The sequence below is a fragment of the Penicillium griseofulvum genome (assembly GCF_001561935.1).
Source record: "Penicillium griseofulvum strain PG3 chromosome Unknown contig_80, whole genome shotgun sequence".
Taxonomy (NCBI): domain Eukaryota; kingdom Fungi; phylum Ascomycota; class Eurotiomycetes; order Eurotiales; family Aspergillaceae; genus Penicillium; species Penicillium griseofulvum.
This window is the reverse complement of record NW_024467471.1, coordinates 1,134,110-1,155,636: the sequence shown is the minus strand read 5'-3', so window position 1 is coordinate 1,155,636 and position 21,527 is coordinate 1,134,110. Positions and strand designations below refer to the sequence as shown.

The window sequence follows — 21,527 nt, the reverse complement described above, 5'->3', positions numbered from 1 at the left end:
CTAAGCTGCTCGATCCTTGTCTTTCTGTTCCAGCTTTCCCACAAGCCGCTTCATACCCGTCCACTCGTCAGCTGGGACTTCCTCAGGCAGCCCACAGAGACCCTTGCCAACCTCAAAGACTGTAACAACGCCATTGAGGCCACCGGTTGCCAGACGGCGTCCTTCACGCTCATCCCACGCAACCTTATTAAGACTTCGGGACATGATGTTGCCGTGGGTATTGTCAACAAATTCACGCGCAACTGGCACTTCGGTATCTGAAGCGAGATCCCAGACTTCGACGTTGCCGGCACCGTCGACCAGAGAGAACACACCAGGTCGGGTTGGGTGCCAGCGGGCATCGTAGACAACATCATCACGGGTAATGTCGAGAATAGGTGAGACGACTTGGGATTGAGCCAGGCCAGATGTGGCAGAGGCAGTTGTGGCAGGCGGCCGCACACGCCATAGCTTTACGCTCCAGTCAAGACTGGAGCTAAGCATAAGATCGCCAAGGTCCACTGGTCCACGACCGGGGTGGAATTCGGTAGACATGATTGGCGCCGTATGTCCCTTGTAGGCTAGACGGTGATCTGTGCCGGACTTGGCTCCGGCACGATCGTATCGGTGGCACGGGTAGATGGCACCTTCTTCAGTTCCGACGATGAAGAATGTAGGATCAGTGTGGGGGAATGACATGGTGGTTGGAGCGAGGTCCTCAGTCTTAGATGGGGGAGGTGTCGTCAATTCCACACGATCTTGTGGGTAAGAGAGCATATCCATCGTCCAACCACAGACAACACCGTCCGTGGAGGCGGTCATGATATTGTGTGCATTCTGTGTGCCAACAATCGAGATGCTATAAACGGGATGGGCGTGTCCGCCGCCTGATAGGGGGGTTTTCTGTACCGGAGAGCCTCCGCCGGCGCGCGAGGAACGAGTGTCCCATACAAGCACCTGTCCAGAATAGGAGCCTCCAACAACAAGGTTTGGGTGGTAGGGAGAGAATTTTGCGGTGAGGATATCGGATGTCGAGTGGAAAACATATTCCGGACGAGATTGCAAGTGTTGGTTCCAGATCTGAACAAGGCCATCGGGTTCGTGAGGAGCGGAAGTATTCTTGGTGTATGATGCAAGCAACAATTCAGGGAACTGAAGTCAAAGTTAGCATGAGCCAAAGTCCATTTATTGAAAGTTGAAAGCTTACCTTGGGAGAGAAGCTTAGATCACTGATAATACGATTCTTGCTCCATCTTTCGTCCCAGAAATGGCACACTTCTTGCATTCCTCTCCTTTTCTTGCCAGTTTCCTCGTCTTCTTGCAGATGCCCGTCAGTTCCACCAAGCTCGTAGTCCGCCAGTACGTCATAGTCTTCATCTAAAGCTCGCTCGATGACCTTCGAAGAGCGCTCCACAAAGTCTAGGAAATCGTCTGACGATGTGACCGCCTTCAGCTCGTCGTCATCGAGTTTGCGTAGAGGATACCGTAGCTTGGTGGATTGTGCAGTTGGGTTCTCAATATTATCGGCCTGCTTGGTAGCTTGAAGCTCGTCCTCAATTTCCTTGCGAAGTTTCTGTCTGATTTCCTCGTCTCGTTCCCGGTCTCGTCGACTGAAACGCTTGCTCGACCGTGTAGTGCCAGGTGACTCCTCATCGTCCGAAGCGACAGACTCTTCAGGAGTCTCCGGCTGTAAATCTAGGCCATCTGTTTGCACGGCCTTGCTATAAGTGACAACTTCGGGTTTGGGTGCGGGTCTGTATTCGGTTTCAAGTTCAGGGGCCTGCGGGGCTTCCGTTGCAGAGGAAACCCAAGGCTCGTCTGTTGTCTGGACGGCAATGGATTGTGATTGTGGTCGCGATGGAGCTGCATATGTATCTACATTCTCCCCGCTTAATTGGCTTGCGCTCAACACGGAGGTTGGTCGACTTCCTCTCCGCGACTGGCCATCGGCGCCGTGGCTAAGGGAGGCCGACGCTGGACGATCGACCAGGCGAGAGATCAAGTCATCGAGGTCGTGTCTAGTATCTGCGCGGCTTGGTACTGGTGAGATAATCTAGCAAAGTTGTTAGGCCCGGACAAGCTCCATAATTGATTCACATGCCGCGTTTACCTCTGAAGCATCACCGACGCTGGTTCGGGAAGTGAATTCCTTCTGACGTAGCTCACGCTGCTTTTTGAGCTCGGCAAGCTTGGCCCGCTTCGCGAGGATCTCATCCTTGCGCTGTTGCATCGACATCTTGTAGAATCATAAACGATTTGACCAGATGTATCCGCGTCCAAGTGTAGTACCTCCACTGCGGGTTTATTTACGGGGATGACTAAGCCCGGTGTTCGGGAACTCTGGAGCGGCCCGGAAAAACTCGCGCGCGCAGAACATGAACTGAACCTCGCCATTTGACTAACCCGGAGATTCATTGCCATTGACGGTTGACACCTGTTGTACGGTCCCTCCTTCTTACGATTTTAATTCCCTCATTTAATTCCCGTCTTCCGGAAACCTCGCACAAATGGCTAGCCAAGGTGTCAATGTGAGTACCGGCTAAGGGATACCCTCTCCCCCGACGGTTGTTAACCACGTCTACAACCTACAGGTCCTCCGTTACTCGGCCCTCGTTGCCGGTCTCGTTTACGGTGTCTACCACCAGTCCTCCCTCAACTCAGTGACCAAGCGCGCCGAGATTGAGCACGAGTATGCTCGCAAGGAGCGCCTCATCGAGCAGGCCAAGGCCGAATACAGGAAGAAGACCCAGCCCCAGCAAGAGACCAAGACACAGACCAGCGGACGTACGTTCAATCCCCTCCGATGACTCGACTCGGATAAATACAACGACATCCGGAGTAGCCGCCTATCTCCACAAACTCTAAGTACTGACAAAATCCTATAGTTATCACAAATTTCGAGGATCCCAAGTTCGACCTGGAGGCTTTCTTGAAGGCCAAGGCTGGCGAGTAAGGGTTATGGATGGTATAGAGGAGGAATGATACGCAATGATCTCTTTGCGGGAATCGCACCTCCCCCAGGGTATTAGATGCGTTTTGCGCGACTCCGCTCCATTTTATTGTACGATTGTTTGGGTTTAATATGCCCCCGAGCTGTGGCATTGCGAGCGCAAGATGGAATGATTTTTGTTTCTCATTTTTAGACGTTTTATCTGGGTCCTGTACATACCCTGGGCAGTCGTGCGCCTGTACACTACAGTTGGACCACAAGCAAGAGCAAAAGATCGTGTTATGCATTCCGGTGTTACCAATGGTCCTAGTAGCACACACCAGACCAATTCTTGGTTTGGCATTCCTCTGTCCTCGCATCTCCACGTCCTAGAAGAGGATGTTTCCGGTACAACGTAGCCATCGGACAGAGGATCGTATCTATTAAATAACTTGTATTGATTTCCCAGCGAATTTAACCTGCACGCGTTCCTAGCATTGCCATTGCCTTGCGAATCCCATTGGAAGACTGAGGCTCCACGGGCGATACGACGATAGGCTTAGGATACAACAACTTTGATTCCGGATCCCATGTCCATCCACATTTTGTGAAGTTCGATATTATGTTGGAATCTTCCTGGGTGGCGAGTTGTTCATCAAGGCCAAGATAGGTTGCAGCTGTAGCTAATCGTATGGCTTCGTAAGACCTGCTCACTGCGATCAAGGTCTTGTCTTGGAAGAAGCCTAATTGCAGAATAATTGGTCAATTTGAGGTCTTGCCAAAAGAAGAAGCTCATAATAATGGAGAGCTTACTCTCATATCTCCGAACCAATGGCTGCAAAACGTCTGGCCATGGTAGCCCTCGGAGTATCTGGTAGACCTGGCCGTGTTGAGTCTGCCATACGGCTCGCAGTAAAGTCAAGCAGTTCTGTAGAGAAGGATCCTGTTGCAGTAAAGCTTCAGGAATTCGTTTTGTTAAGGCACGAGCTTCAGATCTGGGACCGAGGCTTCATTAGCAAACATCAATAGCACTCTCACTAAGCAACTCACACTTGATCGGTAAGAAGATGGACGAGAAAGAAGCTCGTGTAGAACAGGCTCAATAGTGTAGAGTCACCACCAGTAGACATGAGGCATGCTTGAAGCTCATATCGCGACAGGGCCTCGAAGAGCTGTGATGGTGGAGCGTTGGAGGCTACCAGCTGCGAAAGCACCTCCAAGGTCAGCGGAGGAAGCTCCATGTTGTTATGTGAGGTGTAGATAGATTGTAAATAGTTGGTTTTGCTGTAGGAATACCAGTTCACTCAATGATCGTAAAGATATTGAGTCAAAAGTTAGTCCAAAAAGCTTCAAGCAAAGATCACTGATGAGTTGTAGTATTGCGGGGAGCAATCGGAGGTGACGCCTCTCGCCGGTGCCAAGACCTTCAGAAGTGACCACCTTGCGCAGCTCTTGCTCTTTACCATCTCCTTACGGCACTCACCACTGGCATCTCAGCCCAATTCATTCCTTGAGTTCATGTTTCTATTTTGAGTTTCTGACTCTGGACTTTGCTCCTTTTTCAAGGCCATCATGGCCCCGTCTTCGCTTGATGTTGTGCTGAAAGGCAGCTCCGGCCGGAACACACGCGGTCTATTGCGGGTTATCATTCTTTGTACCATTGCCGCCGCCGCAGTGTCCAGCCGCTTGTTCAGTGTTATTAGTATGTTTCAATTGCCATTCTTGATGATCAATATGCTAACTATCTTCTAGGATTTGAAAGTATCATCCACGAATGTATGATTTCCCTGCGCTGCTGCATTAGATGCGATGGCCACCTCGACAGCATCATACGAATGTGATATTGATACCGTTTTACTCTAGTCGATCCGTGGTTTAATTTCCGTGCCACAAAATATTTGGTCGAAAATGGCTTTTATAGCTTCTGGGATTGGTTTGATGACCGTAAGGCCCCTTCCCCGTGATTGCACATCATCCACATGATAGTACAAATGGCATTGTGCTGATTTGGAATACTCGTGCTACAGGAACATGGCACCCTCTTGGTCGTGTCACTGGTGGTACACTGTACCCTGGCCTGATGGTGACCAGCGGCGTAATCTACCACATCCTTCGTCTCCTTACCATCCCCGTTGACATTCGAAACATCTGTGTCATGCTCGCCCCGGGGTTCTCTGGGCTGACGTCCCTGGCGATGTATCTCCTGACCTCTGAGATGTCCCACTCTCCCTCCGCAGGTCTTCTGGCCGCTGCTTTCATGGGAATTACACCCGGTTACATCTCCCGGTCTGTGGCAGGCAGCTACGATAACGAAGCCATTGCCATTTTCCTGTTGGTGTTCACATTTTACCTCTGGATCAAGGCTGTGAAGAATGGCTCGATCATGTGGGGAGCTTTGACTGCATTGTTCTATGGTTACATGGTTTCGGCTTGGGGTGGATACGTCTTCATTACCAACCTGATCCCTCTCCATGTCTTTGTTCTTCTGTGCATGGGCCGATATAGTGCCCGCGTCTATATCAGCTACACCACCTGGTATGCCCTGGGAACATTGGGAAGCATGCAGATTCCCTTCGTCGGTTTCCTGCCTATTCGCAACAGTGACCACATGTCTGCACTTGGTAAGACCTTATTATTCTGAGCCATACCATCATCTCATTCTAACTATCTAACAGGTGTCTTTGGATTGCTTCAATTGGTGGCATTTGCCGAGTTCATCCGAGCCTACCTGCCCGGCAAGCAGTTCCAGAAGCTCCTCACCTCTATGGTCTTGCTGACATTCGGTCTTGGATTCGGTGGTCTTGTCCTACTGTCAGTCTCTGGGGTTATTGCTCCCTGGAGTGGTCGTTTCTACTCCCTGTGGGATACCGGATACGCCAAGATTCATATTCCTATTATTGCCTCGGTTTCTGAGCACCAGCCCACCGCCTGGCCTGCCTTCTTCTTTGACCTGAACTTCCTTATCTGGCTGTTCCCGGCCGGCGTGTTCATGTGCTTCCAGAAGCTGAAGGATGAGCATGTCTTTGTGGTCATCTACTCGGTCCTTGCCAGTTACTTCGCCGGCGTTATGGTCCGTCTGATGCTAACCTTGACCCCCATTGTGTGTGTTGCGGCTGCTCTGGCCTTGTCTACTATTCTCGATAATTTCCTGGTTGCCTCAACCCCAACCCCCCCAAGCACCGAAACCGAAACCAAGGCTAAGGCAACTGCGGAAGATAAGTCACTCCGCTCGACCCGGGACCCCGTTGTCGGTATCTACTCCTGGTTTTCCAAGTCTACCGTGGTAGCCTCGGTCACTCTTTACCTGCTTCTGTTTGTTGCACACTGCACCTGGGTTACTTCCAACGCATACTCTTCCCCCTCTGTGGTTCTGGCTAGCAAGCTCCCTGATGGAAGCCAATTCATCATCGATGACTACCGTGAGGCCTACTACTGGCTCCGCCAGAACACCCCGGACAATGCTAAGATCATGTCCTGGTGGGATTATGGATACCAGATTGGTGGTATGGCCGACCGCCCCACTTTGGTCGACAACAACACCTGGAACAACACCCATATTGCCACCGTTGGCAAGGCAATGAGCTCGCGCGAAGAAGTCAGCTACCCCATTCTGCGACAGCATGATGTTGACTACGTGCTAGTCGTGTTTGGTGGACTACTCGGCTACTCAGGTGACGATTTGAATAAATTCCTCTGGATGGTCCGTATCGCCGAAGGTATCTGGCCAGATGAGATCAAGGAGCGTGACTACTTCACCGCTCGTGGCGAGTATCGTGTCGATGATGAGGCCACTCCCGCCATGAAGAACAGCTTGATGTAAGAACCCCAGATTTTGATTTTGGTTACCTGAGTCACTACTAACACCATCAATAGGTACAAGATGTCATACCACAACTACCAGTCGCTCTTCCCGCCTGGTCAGGCTATGGATCGTGTCCGTGGCGCAAAACTTCCCAAGGAAAGCCCTCAACTCAACACACTGGAAGAGGCTTTCACCAGTGAGAACTGGATTGTTCGTCTTTACAAGGTCAAGGACTTGGATAACCTCGGCCGTGATCACAGCAACGCAGTTGCCTTTGACAAGGGTCTCAAGCGCAAGCGTGCCGCTAAGAATAAGGGTCCTCGTGTTCTGCGAACCGAGTAGAGATTTGTTTTCTAGATTATGTTGCATTTTTTTTGTCTTGTTGGCTGTTATGATTCGCTCTGGCATAGCACGCCATTTGTACTGTGCGTTACAACCATGCCGAATATACTCTAGGTCCAGTTACCTAGAAATATATTAATGCCCTTCTTCCTGAAAGGCTATTCCAAATACTGTTTACTAGCCTCAGCTGCGTAATATTAGCGATTCAACGTTGGAGTGGCGATTAGATGGCCGAGTTTATCTGTGAAGGTAGAGCACATAGAAGGCATAAAAGCACATTACGAAAAGATGGTAGACATCCGTAGCCCAAATTTATTGTACAGCCTATAATCCAAACCAATTCTTCCTGTACGTGGCAGCACAAATGCTGATATTATCGCTAATCCTGCAGATCTGAAAAACAATGTCTCCCTGAAGACTCCAAAACCCCCAATTGCAGCGTCAACCCATCACCAAGTACCGGTGGGCGTTGAGCGTGCTTCATTTCTTGTCCGCGGGGGCATCGGGGACCTTGACGTCGGCGAATTCTTCTTGGCCGACAGCCTTGAGGGTGTAGGTATCTGGAAATTGAAGCCATATCAGCGTGATGTCCTCTCTGTTATGGATATCGAGTCCGCATAAAGACTTCTCAGTAGGCAAGTCCTGGTGGCATGATCGGTTGCGGATCGAACATAGAAATAGGGTTGAAGCGGAACGAGAAGCGGTATGCGTCGTAGGGTTTACTCACAGACTGCAATTGTAAATGCGAATAGTCCGAAGCCTGTGAGAGTATTCTTGAATAGATATGGGCGGCGGGCGCGCAGGAGGGCGGCACCGGCGCGGTAGTCCTTGCCGTAGTAGGTGGAGTTGAAGCTGTTAGAGAAATATGATGTTAGCAAGAGGGCTTCCCAGGTCTATAGAAATGATACATACATTCCAGTAGCCATGGCGAGAGTGTTTGTTGGTAGAGACGTGAGAGACAAGAAAGTTGAGGCCATACAGGCAGACCCGGAGGAAAAGTCTTGGCGTTGGAGGCCCAGACAAACGCGGGTTTAGATGTTTCTAAGATTATATCGAGATTTCCTATTGTAATTGAGGCTACGGTTGAATCCAATTTCAAATCATTGAAGCATAGAGAGACTACTTAATACATCAAGTGTTGTATGTAAAGAGATACGCAACTCACATACATCGCGGTCTTTGTCGGCCGCCCTTTCAGTCCTTCGCTTTTGTCGCATCCTCGACGGCTGTCAACTTCACTTCTCAATCGCCCTTCTTTCACCACCCATCGCATAACCACTTATTTCTCCAACACTTGTGTTACTTTACTGCTATTTCCTCGTTTAGCGATCGCAACCCCAAGCTTATGCGCGTTGCTTTTGCAACTGCATCCGTGTCCCCGTCCACTCACCAACGCCCTTCCTTCCCCCAACACCTAGTCTTTCAACTCGAATCCGACACAACCGTCGCATACCGGATAACTTCCCATTAAAGCTACAATGGCTCAGCCAACGGATAATGTCGTCGACCAGGTCGCCCAGCTTAACGCTGCCCGCAGCCTTGTCCTCGGGGATGCCGCTTTCTACCCGCAGATCGTTAACGGCATCCTTCCTATCGTCGGAGCTAGTACACGACTAGAATTGCGAAGATGGGGTGCAAACTTTCTGGCAGAAACTTTTGCTAGCCCAATGTTAGCTGTCGCGCAGAAGGAGCAGCTGGCACCGAATGTCCTACAGACAATCCGCGAGATTCTAGAGTTGCCGGAGACAGATACGGCAGTGCTACAGAGCTTAGTGCAGACTTCAGCTAGCTTGTATCCCCTTGTCTTCAGACATGTGTAGGTTATTATCAAGCTTTCGTGGCTGCGGCGCAGGAGCACACTAGACGACAACTTGGTACAGAGCTAACAATACCCGCAGTGTGAACCATCCACAGGATAGCAAGTCATGGGAGACTATGAGTGCAATCAAGCAGGATATACTTAGGAGAATGGACTCATTCCCATGCCCAGTCAAGCTTTGCTGTGCTAAGTTCATCCAGCGCGTGGTCCAAGTTCAGACACCTGGACTAATCTCAGACCCCAGGGTATGTGTTGCTAGCTATACAGGCTTGGATCTATTGGTACTAACTTTCATCAGCGACCGGAGCAGAATGAGACGTCTCTGGCCGTTGTTCCCCGAAACCACGCTGTTCTGTCAATACCCAACCTCGAAGCTGAATCCTCAGGTCTCCTCGATCGACTACTCGGCGTTTTCCAAGAAGATATCTGGTATGAGGACCAACCGACTAATTTTACTAGCTCAGAGCGATGCTAACACAGGCCAGTGATGCTCTTCTTGTAAACGCGACCTTGAACTGCCTCGCCCCTCTCATCCGAACACGCCAGTCCATAGCAAACAAAATTATTAATGCGGTTTTGGAGTTCTATCCCGCAAAGCATGTTCGCCCGCCATTTACTCCCACAGTGCGTGTCAGCGTCAAGTCTATGGAGCGCACAGCACGAGCTCTGGTTATCAATGTCTTGAAAAAGTATGCTGTCATCATGGTTGCAAAAGATGTAGTTTGGCCTAACTTTCTTAGGAACCCGAACCACCCTCTATTGGGCCGGATGCAAATGTATATCGAACGTCTCATGCAATCACGACTTGAGGCCACCGATGACGCTTCGCGGAAACGGGGATTGCCAAATGAACCCACCGACGGGCTTGATAACGCTAAGCGAGCACGTCTCAATGCTTTGTCTCCTCCGATGCTTAAAATTCCTCCTATGGCACCGGGGCCTGCAAGCTTTGACCGACTCTTCACATTGACCGAGGACACCGGATTGTCCTCTTTTGATGTAAAACAACTACCAATTGATCTAGTCCTCAAGATTGTTGTACCCCTCTTGTCGCAGGTACATGATTCAACACTTTCACAGGCTGTCGATGTAAGTACTTCATGAGAGTAAAACTTTCCTATTTGCTGACATGGTTCTAGGCTGTTCGTACTCGATATCAAACAATCACCAAAGATCAAAACCTGCAACGGCAGCAGCAACAGAGAGCAGCTGCCCAGGATGAGGATGATGACTATGAGCCGGAATACCAGCCCATGGACGTAGCGTCTGTAGTTTCAGAAGAGGCCAGTGCAGTTGCGGCAGAGGTAGCAGATCTACAGCCAGAACTTGTCTCTTTGGGTCCCTTTGTCCTGCCACAGCCCCCTCCACTGACCGAAGAAGAGGCCGGAGAAATCGGACGGAGTGCTGTTGCACGCGTGTTTGGGATGTTGAACGCCGCCGAAACATCACCTGCGCCTGCCAAGAGCCAAGGCCAACAAAAGCTTGGGTTCGCTAGGTTGGCAGGCAGTACATTTGACCGGGACGCATGGTCTGTCCTCCTTGCAAGACTGGCTACAAGGGCTCCTGCCGGTCTTGAAAATGACCAGCAACCCAAGGAAGACGCCCTCCGTAAGCAAACGACTATTTCCGACTCTATCCGCGAGACGCTCTATCGGTTCATCTTGGAAGATTTCCGTGGACGACTTAACATCGCCATTATCTGGCTGAATGAAGAGTGGTACAATGACCGGATCCAAATGAAGAGTGCTGCCAATCAGCGTGACGACACCGAGGGAGACTCAGAACCGACTGTGCCTCTGAATTACGATACCTGGGCCACCCGACTTTTGGATGGCTTCCTTGCTTATTTGGACTCTCGAGATATCAAGGTGCTAGTCCGTTTTCTCAGTGAAGTCCCTGAGATCACGATTCCCATCACTCAGCGGGTGGCCAGCTTGGCCAAAGATCCGGAACGTGTGAACCTTTGTGTCCAATCATTGATGTATGTCATCATCTGTTATTTACACTATCAAGAATCCGCTGCTAACTTTCTTCTAGGTATTTGATCATGTTCCGACCTCCAGCCCGAGAGATGTGCTTGAACACAGTAGAGGATGTCTACCAGACTTGTAAGTATATACCCCCCCCCCCCCTTTAGTGTCCACTGGTTTTGCTTATATCTAACACCCGAGGAATAGACGAGGAATCCCGACATGCTGCAGGCAAAGTCCTCACCAAGTGGCGCCCGCAAAGTAAAGTACTGGAGCCAGTTGCAAACGACGCACCTGAATCATCAGAGGCAAAGCCTACTACTTCAGAGCCATGATCTTGTTATTTGTACTACTCGATGGAAAGGAGATGATGGGATGAGATAAGATCCAAAAAATTTCCACAATTTTGAATGCTGGGCATTATCAGCTTCATTCTTCGGGCATTATTTTTTATTGCACATGTGTTCGATTTGATACCTTCCAGCCCCCGTTTCGTTATGCCTCTCTTCTAGTGTATTCATCTTATGGGTTTACTCTTTGAACATGTCAGATTTACGATGCCTCCATCTTGATTTGTCTTTTGGGATCTATATCCGTTTCTAGTCTCAATGCGTTTCATCGCAGCATTGAGGTTTATTCAGTAGTATACGTATCCCTCGCTAGACTTGATCTTTCGCCTCTTGTAAAGACCGTCTATCACACTTATAGAACTTGATAAATTTCTAGACAAATGTAATGTTTGATGGAAGCGTTGTTTACACCTCAGTAAAAGCCACTACTTTGATAGATGGAAAGCTCTTTGTAACGAAATCTTCTTCTATAAACGGAATAATATACATTTCTCTATTTCACTGCTACTTGTACAACTATCATCCATACTGGAACCCTCAAACATTCTCCGTTCCTGATGTCTCGGTCTTGGGTGGCCACTTCACCCTCCTCTCCGCGCGAACATAGAGGTTATTGGGTCGAATCAGCTGGAACATGGGATCATACTCGATGGGCTCATTGCCCTCGCGAATGAACTTATACCGGAAGATGAGTTTCGGAATGAAAACCTTGATTTCCTGCAAGGCAAAGTTGAATCCAATACACATGCGCGGGCCCATGGCGAATGGGATATACGCCGCCTTGTGTCTGTTCTTGACCTCATCGGTGTCCCAGCGGTCCGGGTTGAACTTATAAGGATTATCCCACAGATCGGGGTTATTGTGGATGTGGTGTAGCGCTGGGAGAATAACCGAGTCCTTGGGAATCTTGTATCCTCCCGGAAGCACTAGGTCAACCTTGGCCGTTCGTCCTGGTTGGAAACTTGGGTTGTGGCGACGCTGGGTCTCCTTGATGTATTTATCGAGGAAGTCAAGCTTGTCGGTGACATCTGCTGTGATCACGGTGTTCTCGTCGATGTCATTGTCGATGAGCTCTTGAAGTAGCCTCTCTTGCATACCGGGATACGTGACAAGACCGTAGATGAGCCAGGATAGAAGAGAACTGGTGGTTGTGAATCCGGCTCCGGTGGCGACGACGAGAGCCCAGATCAAGCTTGACTGGGGAAGCTTCTCGCCCTTGTTGTCGGTTGCGCGGATAGCATAGTCTGAATGATCTATTAGCATCTATGTATATAAGAAGCGGACCGGGTAATATATGGTAGCCACTTACCGATCATGTTAGACGCCTTCAGCGCTGCATCTTGGAGTGGTAGGTCTTCAACGCCACTACCTTCAGCTTGTTTGATTGTCTCCCCGACAATCGTTTCAACTCTCGTTTTGCAGTTTCTGAGCTTCTTGGGATCGCCGAATGGCAGCTTGCCATACCAATCTCCCTTGGACGAGACCTTCTTATTGAGAGAAAGAACTCCAGCAATCAAATGCACCATTTCGTGCATCGGTGCGTCTCGATTCGAGAAATGTTGGAAATCCAAGCCAAGTGTAAGCTTACCAACTGCTTGAGACCCAAGCTTCAGCATATATTGATAAACATTCCAGGCTTCCCCCTGCTCATCAAAGTCATCAAAGACCTTGAAAGAATCCTCCACTGTCTTCTGCATTGTCGGCGCATAGTGACGAACAGCCTTAGGGCCGAGAGCTGGCGGCAAAAACTTATGAGCAACCTTCCACTCAGGAGTGTCTGTATCTCCTAGGAAAACACCAGCCTCGGGCTGCTTCAGAGGATAGAGAGGGTGGGCCGGGTTGATCTTTTTAGTGAAAAAGTCGGACTCGGCAAAGACGATTGCGGAGATAGCTGGATCATTTGTTTGATATGTCACACGGCCGAGATTGGTTGTCTTGATGACTGGGCCATATTGTTCGAAGAGACGCTGGTGGTTGCCGAGGTGGTCTGGGTAGACTTCGAAGAAATTTCCAACATAGGGGAGACCCCTCGGGCCTGGTGCATCACGGACAGCGTTTCCATCTATGGTGATGGCGATGGGAGTGTTGGCCGAAGTGATCTCGGCGATCTCGTTCAATGGGAGGTCTTGGGCTTGGAAATCGATGCCTGTTACCGATGTCAGTATCCAAACCCTAGAACTATGGCTTTTTACAACGTACCACTCGACTCGACGATTGCGAAGTGAGCTGCAATCAAGTCCTTAAGTCCACCCAAATCACTTTTGGGGTCCACATCGATGTTTCTGGCGGAAGAGACTGGCTCCCCAAGGAGGTAAAATTGCTTTGCCGGCATTTTGAGTGTTTGTGATCCTAATTCAATCTAGGGATTCAAACTTATATATTGACTGCTTAATGGTCATCAAAACGGGATCCCGGCCGTTTCATAGTTCGGGCTCCTCTCCTCGGGTTGTGGGTCAGCATGGACTTTTCCGATTGGCTCTGCCTACCTCGGAATACCGAGCATAGCTCGGAATGGCAATATTTCCTCGGTGATATTCAAGATAGCAGAGTTTTCAGTCTTTACTCAATCTCGGTAAGGGAAGATTACGGAGCTACACAAAAATAGCAGGATTAAGCAGGATTTGAAGACATGCCATCCAATTGGCCATTCTCGTATCAAGAATCCTGTGCAACATCTCGACGGATGGGGTTGCCGAAAACGAATTCTCCTATATAGAAATTAGTGATCAGGAGGCTAGACATCTAGACTACTGAAGAAATACAAGAACAGTGGGCCGCTTATGCGGCCTTGTGATATTATTTTGGTACATAGTCTTCTCAGATATCATTTTCCGATATTTCCTCTTCTTGCTAACCCGGATAATTTAGTCACCCTTTTCTTGTAGGTACCGGCTTATTCTCGTCTGTATAGCTAGATCTTTAAGCTTTCCCGGTACGTTATACAGCTTTCATTTGCCATTTTATTTCTGATAGGCTGCTTCGTACAATCCACGCCAGCCGCAGTAGCAGAACTCTATAGTTAATCTCAATCTATTTACTTAACCATATGGATCCTCTGAGATTATATATGGTATTTTACACATTTATACGGTCTTTAGGATTCGAATCAAGATTCTATTAACTGGGGATATGCCTAGGTGGCAAAGGCCCCCGGGGCTGGGTGACCCCGGTTGTGTAGAGCTTAATAAAGTCCTGCCAGTCAACATCCCGGTGTGATAGCTTCTAAAACCTGCTATAGTGTACAGTACAAAGATGGAAAAGCGTAAACTGTACAGGGAACTTTTCTATGTATAGTAAGGGACAAAAGCAGGTAATCGCGGATGCAGCTCCCCTTCTTAATGACATGGGACTTTAATAGCGTGATTTGTCTGGCTTAAAATGACAGGGATGTTATAGGCAAGGCAGGGAGAAGGGATCTGAAGTGGGAACCACCGCTTGTAGAACTATTGATGTCATCGAAAGCTACAAATAGTAACCTACATCGACCAATAGAGATATATAGTAAGCTAGAACATCTCTCAAATATATTGAAATGACACACATTTAATTCGCAAACAGCTCTAATATACAGTACAATATATAAACATGAAACAAACAGAGTATACAGTCAGATACGTCCTAGAAGCAGAAGATCTCTTCCGTCATCTTTCCGACAGCACCAGGAGCTTTAAAGCCCGCAGCCACCAAGCACTTCTTTGAGGCGTTGACCATCCCTGGTGGACCACAAAGCATAATCTTGGTATCAGGTGCAGGGCTAGGCAATCGTGCAGCCATGACTTCTCCTGTAACGTATCCCTTACCATAAGCCCAGTTGTCAGAAGGATGGTCAAGCATATACCAGAGCTTGAAGTTCTTGGGATATCCTCGTGCAAAAGCCTCCAGTTCTCGACGTAGAAGAATATCCTCTTCGCTTCGGTTGGCGTAGATCAGGCTGATTTCAGTCGTATCCCGATCATCCTCGCAAATCGCTCGGATGAGTTGGTACATTGGGGTGATTCCAGTTCCACCAGCGATCATACCAATCTTCTTGCAAAGGCCGTTGTGATATTTCATACCACCTTTCGGGCCTCGGAATTCCACTTTGTCGCCAATTTCCAAAGACTCAAGGTATTGTCCAGTGAGAAGGCCATCTGGGTAGCATTTGATAACCAGCTCCAGCTTTCCAAGATCCAGGTTGTTAGATGTCGGGGTATAGGATCTCGAAACAGAGGCACCGTTGACCATGGCTTTAATAGCAACATGCTGACCTATTGGGAGTCCAATCACGTCCCGGTTATTGGGAAGTTGAAAGACGAAACGGTACACATTAGGCGATAACTGTTCCTTTTGAACGAGCGGGAGCTTTTTGTAGTTCTTGGGCTCGAGGAAGCCCTTCACAAGATGTGGGTCTTGCTTCTTCATTGTTGAAGCTTTCTTGTACGGACGGTACTGTGTGAAACCAGACTCGACTTCAGTGAACTTTGAGAGTTTAGTTCCGATGGTGCCGCCGATCGCAGCGCAAGCGAGAGTGGCAGCAGTGACTCCACTCAGAAATCCACCACGCAGAAGGCTTGTGAATGGAAGTCGAACCTCAGAGAGTCGTAGGGAGGCTGGGGCGTGCTTTGCGAAGAAGGTAGCCAGGGCTTGGTGATTTTTCGAAGAGACATAAATCAGTGCTGTGGCGGCAATTGTAGTTGCAGCTTTGAGCACGATTGATGACTTTTTGGGCGTTTCTTTATCTGAAGAGGTTGGCTTAATCACACGAACAACCTTTCGTTGGACAAATTCGTGTGCATCCTTGACAGTACCAACAAGGTATGTCTCCAAAATTTCATTCGCATCCTCTGAGTGGCCGACGTCCTCATATGCTTCTGTTGCATCTGTACCGGCGACGTCTAGCAATACATCTGCACCACCGGGGTGGTCACGCACATAGTTTGTGATGTCGTACACTGGATATGTTAGAAGATTGAACAAGATACTTTAGAAGGGAAAGATTACCTTTTCCATGAATAATGACAAAAAGGTCATTTTTTGTTTTATGAGTTGCGACTTCGCTCGCATCGAACTCTTTCAAAGCTGCCATTGTGTAAGGAGGATGCAATTATCAATTGAAGGTGGGTTTGTGTCGTGACACAGACAAATGCTTTATAGTTTTAAAAACTAAGCTATTTATTATTTCTATAAAGATTTTTTGATTAGCAGTCAACTCCAAACAGGGGACTTTCCGAGGTATAGTACCTCGGCATTAAGCTCCACATAAGATATAAAATGGGGCTCAACAAAAGGATCCACCGATCCACATTAGGCATTTGCCAATGACGCCTCTTAACTCAATCTGTCCCTGTACGGCCCGAGTTTCCGAGGAATGAACCAATATACTTCATCCTCGGTATTGTGTTCTGTTGACAACTTCCTTGATCTGGTGTCCTTATGGTTGAGTAGTAATTAGTGGGCCTCCGAGGGATACGCGGAAGAGAAATGGCAATGGCGACAAGACATAAAAGGAACTTATCTGCCACAGCAATTGGCCTAATACAACTAGACTACTTCATACTTGAACTACTTACTTTATTTACAACATGTCATCGAACTGGGAACCCCCTCGCAACTACCGCAGCCGCACTGTTGCCGTTCTTGGCGCAGGTGTCCTCGGCCGCCGAGTAGGTCCGTATCTCACCCATCCAGCGTCTTATTCAATAATTAATATACTGACAAAATTCTGGTTCCAGGATGCATCTGGGCTTCAGCCGGCTTTGATGTTAAGATTCGAGACCCTAGTGAGCAACAGCGAGTAGACGGAATTGCGTACATCAAGGAAAATGTTCAATCATACGCCGCCAAAACCAACAAAGTCCCCGGATCATATGAAGCCGTCGAAGACATGAAATCTGCTGTTGAAAATGCCTGGCTAGTTATCGAAGCTGTTCCCGAGAAGCTCCCACTCAAGATCGCCACTTTCGCCGAATTGGAGGCCCTCGCTCCCGAAGACTGCATCCTGGCTTCCAACTCATCCTCATACAAGACTGCCGAGATGATCGGTCAGGTCTCAGATGCCACCAAGACGCGCATTCTGAACATGCATTATTATATGCCGCCTGCGTGTATGATTGTGGAGCTCATGACCGATGGACACACCACCCCGGAGATATTTCCTTTCATGGTTGAACAATGCAAGGAAGCTGCCACAAATCCGTATGTCGCAAGAAAGGAGTCCACTGGGTTCATCTTTAACCGGTTGTGGGCTGCGGTGAAGCGCGAGGTCTTGACTATCTTGGCTGAGGGCGTTTCAGTTCCCGAGGAGATTGATGCTATGTGGAGTGAATTGTTTATCCAGGGAGGCATTCTTCCCTGTCAGACAATGGACAGTATGACATCCCTTGCCTTCTCTGATTTTATGTGAATTTGACCGCTGACACAAAATTGTATAGATGTTGGTCTAGACACCGTTGCCTTCATTGAGGGCCACTACATTACTGAACGTGGACTTTCGCCCGAGAAAACCATCAACTTCTTGAAGAACAATTACCTGGACCATGGCAAGCTAGGAACAAAGTGCTCGAAGGGTGGCCTATACCCTGCTAGCAACCCGACTCCTACCAAGGCCGATTCAGAGAAGCCGGAGATCTTGGTGTTGGACCTCGGGCTGTCAGCCGCCGCGCCCAGCATGACAACGGGAGAGATCCTTCGGGTTTCCGCAGACGGCAAGAACCAGACCTCGATACTTAAAGACCAATGCTTGCCTGATGGGCTCGCTGTAGACTCGACCTCTGGTCGCATGTTCTGGACTTGCATGGGCGTTCCAGGAAAGCCCGACGGAGCCGTTTACTCCGCCAACGTGGATGGAACCGATATCAAGACACTTGTTGCTCCAGGAAGCATCAATACACCAAAGCAGCTCGTCCTTGATTCCGAGGCACAAGCCGTCTACTTTTGTGACCGTGAAGGATGCCGAGTCTACCGCTGTGCCTTCGACGGCTCCAATCTGGAGGTTTTGATTGATAACACTGGCCGTGGCATGACCCAAAAGCAGAGTATCTCTGAGTGGTGCGTGGGCGTTGCTGTGAGCCCCAGTGGAGGTAAATTTTATTGGACTCAGAAAGGATGTTCCAAGGGTGGCGAAGGCCGAATCTTCTGCGCCAATATCACAACTCCTGAGGGCCAGTCAGCAACCGCTCGAGGTGACGTCCAGTGCGTCATCGCTGATCTTCCCGAGCCAATTGATCTTGAGGTACACGAAGCCTCTAGCACACTTTACTGGACTGATCGTGGTGAAATCCCATGGGGCAACTCGCTGAACAGAGCGAAGTTGGGTGAAGATGGTCTCCTGCAACCAACCAGTTCCCCTCGGGGATATGAGATTCTTACCAGGGGTCTAAATGAGGCAATTGGTCTAAAGTTGGATTCCGCCAATTCTCATGTATATCTCACTGATCTGGGTGGATCTATCTACCGCTGCGACCTGGATGGCAAGAACAAGGAGAAACTTCACTCCGATGAACACCGGGCCTTTACTGGAATTACTATCCTATAGCCGTGATGTATTATATGTATATATATTAGATAGTTCTGCATTTTACTTGAATGTATATTGTTTGAATTTTATTATAAAGATCATCTTTTGTATGGCTAAGAATTGCCACGAAAATACCCTCGACATCCTGTGTAACAATCTGTACTCTGTAGATCTCATATTTTGCCCCCTCCTTTTTTTTTCTTGCTTTCTTTTTCGTTATTTTATCTTTATCATAGTGAATATAGCCTGTTTCTCTCTCAGTGAAATCCTGATTTACATAAAAAAATACTTACCTCGGAAACCTCGGGAAGTAATACTGGGTCTCCTCGGCAGTCTCGGATCACTTTTAATATACTGGACGAAACTCGGCAGATCGATACATTAGTACTTCGGAGCTAGTATCATCATGTCTACACGCCGGTATCGATCGGCTGCCGCTTGTCAAAATTGCCGGCAACGCAAAGTCCGCTGTAGCGTGACAGTGACCGGTATCCCGTGTATAGGTTGCACGCAAGATGGCCGAGAATGTCATGTTCCACCGACAAAAACCCAAATGTGAGGTTTGCTTCCAGATTGATAGAATCCGATGACTGACCAATATAGCATACGTGAGAGACACTCACGTCGACCTGCGTCTGTTGGCAGCCCACCCCCTAACGCAGATTCCAATGGATTGATACCACAATCTTCACTTCCACAATTATCACCTCCACGGTCGTCACTGCCACTTGGTGCATTCCCAAATGAGGCACCTTCACATAGTGTAGATCGCCCTAAGCAGGCTGACATGAGGAGTGTCTCTAATCCTCCCGAGTATTCTCGGGGTCGGGAGGAAGAGCAGACTGGCGTTGAAATCGCCACCAAAGTCCTTGGGAAAAACAACCAACCTGGCCAGGCGCCTTTCTATACTGGTTTGTAGCACCCTTCGAGCACTTTTAGCTGAAGCTAACACAAAACTCAAGGTGATTCGCCTGGATTTGGTGCTGTCTTTGACATATGCACGCCATCGGACCAGCCTCTATCAAGGCATATCATGCTCAATTCCAAGACATCCGTCTCACTATCTCCTGAGGATAAAGCATACTTGCAGTACAAGGGAGTCTTCAATATGCCACGAAAGGAAACATGCGATGAACTTCTGCGGGCATACTTTCATCATGTGCATCCCATTATGCCTGTGATTGACGGTACAACGCTTCCACGACTCTATCCCAGTGGAGACGGTCAACCATACAATCTGATCTTACTATGGAGCATTTTCTATGCTGCAGCAAATGTGAAGCCTACTTCCGCTTGAGTGGCGTTGCAATCTAGCTAACATGGATATAGCATCTTCCGGCCGATACTTGGAAACTCGAGGGCTTTTCGTCCATGAAAGCAATGAAGGAAACTATGTACTCTCGTGCAAAGGTATGCAAACCAGTATTTGATGTATTCTGGGGTTACACTGGACTAATGACTTGTTCTTAGTGCCTGCATCATAATGGAGGTGAGACAGACGACACCGTTCTCCTTCAATCAGCACTTCTCTTGGGATTTTACCACTCCGAAGCTGATACCTACACTCAACCGTGGTTTTGGCTTGGTATTGCCATTAGCCTTTGCCAGACAATGGGTCTGCATCGTTTCTCCGCTGCAGTCTGCGCCAATTCACCAATCAGCGAAGCACAACAGCGTCTCTGGCGCCGCCTTTGGTGGACATGCTTCTTCCGAGACCGTTGGCTAAGTCTCACGATGGGCCGTCCATTAAGAATCAACACGAACGACTGTAACACTGTACCACCATCTGCAGATGATATGCTGCGTGATTTTACCGGATTACCCGAATCCATATCGGCAGCATACGTCCCAAAGGACCTGCCGCAGCTAGCAGATTATTGGGTGACAATAATTCAACTCACTCAGCTATTGGGAGAGACTCTCACCTTGTCCTACCAACCATATGGAACCAGTTCGTCTTTCCAACAAGTTGAAGCCCTTGAGCAAAAGATTTTGCGTTTTCAACTTCCCGAGCACCAGGAGACGGGACAAAGTCCCCTTGCAACGTTTTACTTGTATCATTTACAGCTTCATTACCAGTGAGTGTTGACGCCATATCGATCTATGACAGCTTCTAACAGCCAAAAGAGCATTCATAATTACCTTCTACCGCCCTTTCATCACAAAAGCCCCGGAAGGGCTCCCCGCATCCCGTCAGGGATCATGGCAGGCCCACGTCCGAAGCCAGATCAATACAGCTGCATTACAGACCAATGCTATCCTCGATAATCTAGCACACGAGAAGTTATTAGGATTCTCGGGTCCAATGACGTGAGTGCATAACTCTCCTGCAAATGATACCTTTTCTGACAGTTACTCTAGACCACCGCTGTTAGTCCCAGCAATGCACGTTCACCTCCTCAACTGTAAATCTCCAGATCCCGTTTCCCGACGTCTGGGTCTCAACAAGATTGAGGTGTGCATGATAGTTTTGGAACAGATGCAACACACCCACCCCTGCTCTTCTGTCTTCCGAGGTATCTTTCTCGAAGCCATCCGTTACATTTTCCCAAATTATGTGGCTCAAACAGTTCTCCCTGAGTTGGCATCTGAGTCTTCTCCACCGCAGGATGTTTCCACCGATGATCCTATGGCAGGAATAACAATCGATGAAAATGCCATCGATGCGCTAATGGATGAGGTATCGATTTTCAATTTTTGGGAGTCCCTGAACAATATGCAAACTTAAGACTTCTGGAACTATATACAAGCTAATACATATACGCCACTCTTTCGAGATCTTGCTATTTCAAGTGTATAGAACTAATACTAATACCGTACGTAATAGTTATGTTTACTCCT

General features: G+C 48.6%; 10 protein-coding genes across 10 annotated transcripts; 5 read left to right on the top strand and 5 right to left on the bottom strand.

The window, feature by feature from the left end:
- On the bottom strand, positions 1–2,215 carry PGRI_014550 (uncharacterized protein; the record flags this gene model as incomplete). The annotated part of the gene is made up of 3 exons (XM_040789168.1): positions 1–1,131; positions 1,187–2,032; positions 2,090–2,215. The coding sequence occupies 3 exons, from the start codon at positions 2,213–2,215 to the stop codon at positions 1–3; spliced, it is 2,103 nt and encodes a 700-aa protein (XP_040646121.1).
- A 271-nt stretch (positions 2,216–2,486) lies between these two features.
- Positions 2,487–2,932, top strand: PGRI_014540 (ATP synthase subunit e; the record flags this gene model as incomplete). Its single annotated transcript, XM_040789167.1, has 3 exons — positions 2,487–2,507; positions 2,571–2,763; positions 2,865–2,932. The coding sequence occupies 3 exons, from the start codon at positions 2,487–2,489 to the stop codon at positions 2,930–2,932; spliced, it is 282 nt and encodes a 93-aa protein (XP_040646120.1).
- A 450-nt stretch (positions 2,933–3,382) lies between these two features.
- Positions 3,383–4,149, bottom strand: PGRI_014530 (CSN8/PSMD8/EIF3K family protein; the record flags this gene model as incomplete). Its single annotated transcript, XM_040789166.1, has 3 exons — positions 3,383–3,651; positions 3,722–3,903; positions 3,959–4,149. 3 exons carry the CDS (start codon positions 4,147–4,149, stop codon positions 3,383–3,385), a joined length of 642 nt encoding a protein of 213 aa, XP_040646119.1.
- A 331-nt stretch (positions 4,150–4,480) lies between these two features.
- PGRI_014520 (dolichyl-diphosphooligosaccharide--protein glycosyltransferase subunit STT3) lies at positions 4,481–7,052 on the top strand (the record flags this gene model as incomplete). The annotated part of the gene is made up of 6 exons (XM_040789165.1): positions 4,481–4,610; positions 4,661–4,684; positions 4,772–4,852; positions 4,936–5,529; positions 5,584–6,724; positions 6,782–7,052. 6 exons carry the CDS (start codon positions 4,481–4,483, stop codon positions 7,050–7,052), a joined length of 2,241 nt encoding a protein of 746 aa, XP_040646118.1.
- Positions 7,053–7,532: 480 nt separating this feature from the next.
- PGRI_014510 (Coiled-coil domain-containing protein 56) lies at positions 7,533–7,978 on the bottom strand (the record flags this gene model as incomplete). The annotated part of the gene is made up of 3 exons (XM_040789164.1): positions 7,533–7,612; positions 7,780–7,904; positions 7,965–7,978. The coding sequence occupies 3 exons, from the start codon at positions 7,976–7,978 to the stop codon at positions 7,533–7,535; spliced, it is 219 nt and encodes a 72-aa protein (XP_040646117.1).
- Positions 7,979–8,530: 552 nt separating this feature from the next.
- On the top strand, positions 8,531–11,176 carry PGRI_014500 (RNA-processing protein PTA1; the record flags this gene model as incomplete). The annotated part of the gene is made up of 8 exons (XM_040789163.1): positions 8,531–8,868; positions 8,951–9,116; positions 9,170–9,300; positions 9,357–9,560; positions 9,612–9,960; positions 10,011–10,852; positions 10,909–10,979; positions 11,049–11,176. The coding sequence occupies 8 exons, from the start codon at positions 8,531–8,533 to the stop codon at positions 11,174–11,176; spliced, it is 2,229 nt and encodes a 742-aa protein (XP_040646116.1).
- A 552-nt stretch (positions 11,177–11,728) lies between these two features.
- PGRI_014490 (cytochrome P450) lies at positions 11,729–13,523 on the bottom strand (the record flags this gene model as incomplete). Its single annotated transcript, XM_040789162.1, has 3 exons — positions 11,729–12,435; positions 12,501–13,337; positions 13,391–13,523. The coding sequence occupies 3 exons, from the start codon at positions 13,521–13,523 to the stop codon at positions 11,729–11,731; spliced, it is 1,677 nt and encodes a 558-aa protein (XP_040646115.1).
- Positions 13,524–14,809: 1,286 nt separating this feature from the next.
- On the bottom strand, positions 14,810–16,256 carry PGRI_014480 (Cytochrome b5; the record flags this gene model as incomplete). Its single annotated transcript, XM_040789161.1, has 2 exons — positions 14,810–16,122; positions 16,172–16,256. The coding sequence occupies 2 exons, from the start codon at positions 16,254–16,256 to the stop codon at positions 14,810–14,812; spliced, it is 1,398 nt and encodes a 465-aa protein (XP_040646114.1).
- Positions 16,257–16,752: 496 nt separating this feature from the next.
- On the top strand, positions 16,753–18,704 carry PGRI_014470 (uncharacterized protein; the record flags this gene model as incomplete). The annotated part of the gene is made up of 3 exons (XM_040789160.1): positions 16,753–16,837; positions 16,903–17,538; positions 17,602–18,704. The coding sequence occupies 3 exons, from the start codon at positions 16,753–16,755 to the stop codon at positions 18,702–18,704; spliced, it is 1,824 nt and encodes a 607-aa protein (XP_040646113.1).
- Positions 18,705–19,473: 769 nt separating this feature from the next.
- On the top strand, positions 19,474–21,414 carry PGRI_014460 (fungal specific transcription factor domain-containing protein; the record flags this gene model as incomplete). The annotated part of the gene is made up of 6 exons (XM_040789159.1): positions 19,474–19,597; positions 19,649–19,962; positions 20,016–20,096; positions 20,157–20,764; positions 20,814–20,996; positions 21,048–21,414. 6 exons carry the CDS (start codon positions 19,474–19,476, stop codon positions 21,412–21,414), a joined length of 1,677 nt encoding a protein of 558 aa, XP_040646112.1.
- Between the last annotated feature and the right edge of the window lie 113 nt (positions 21,415–21,527).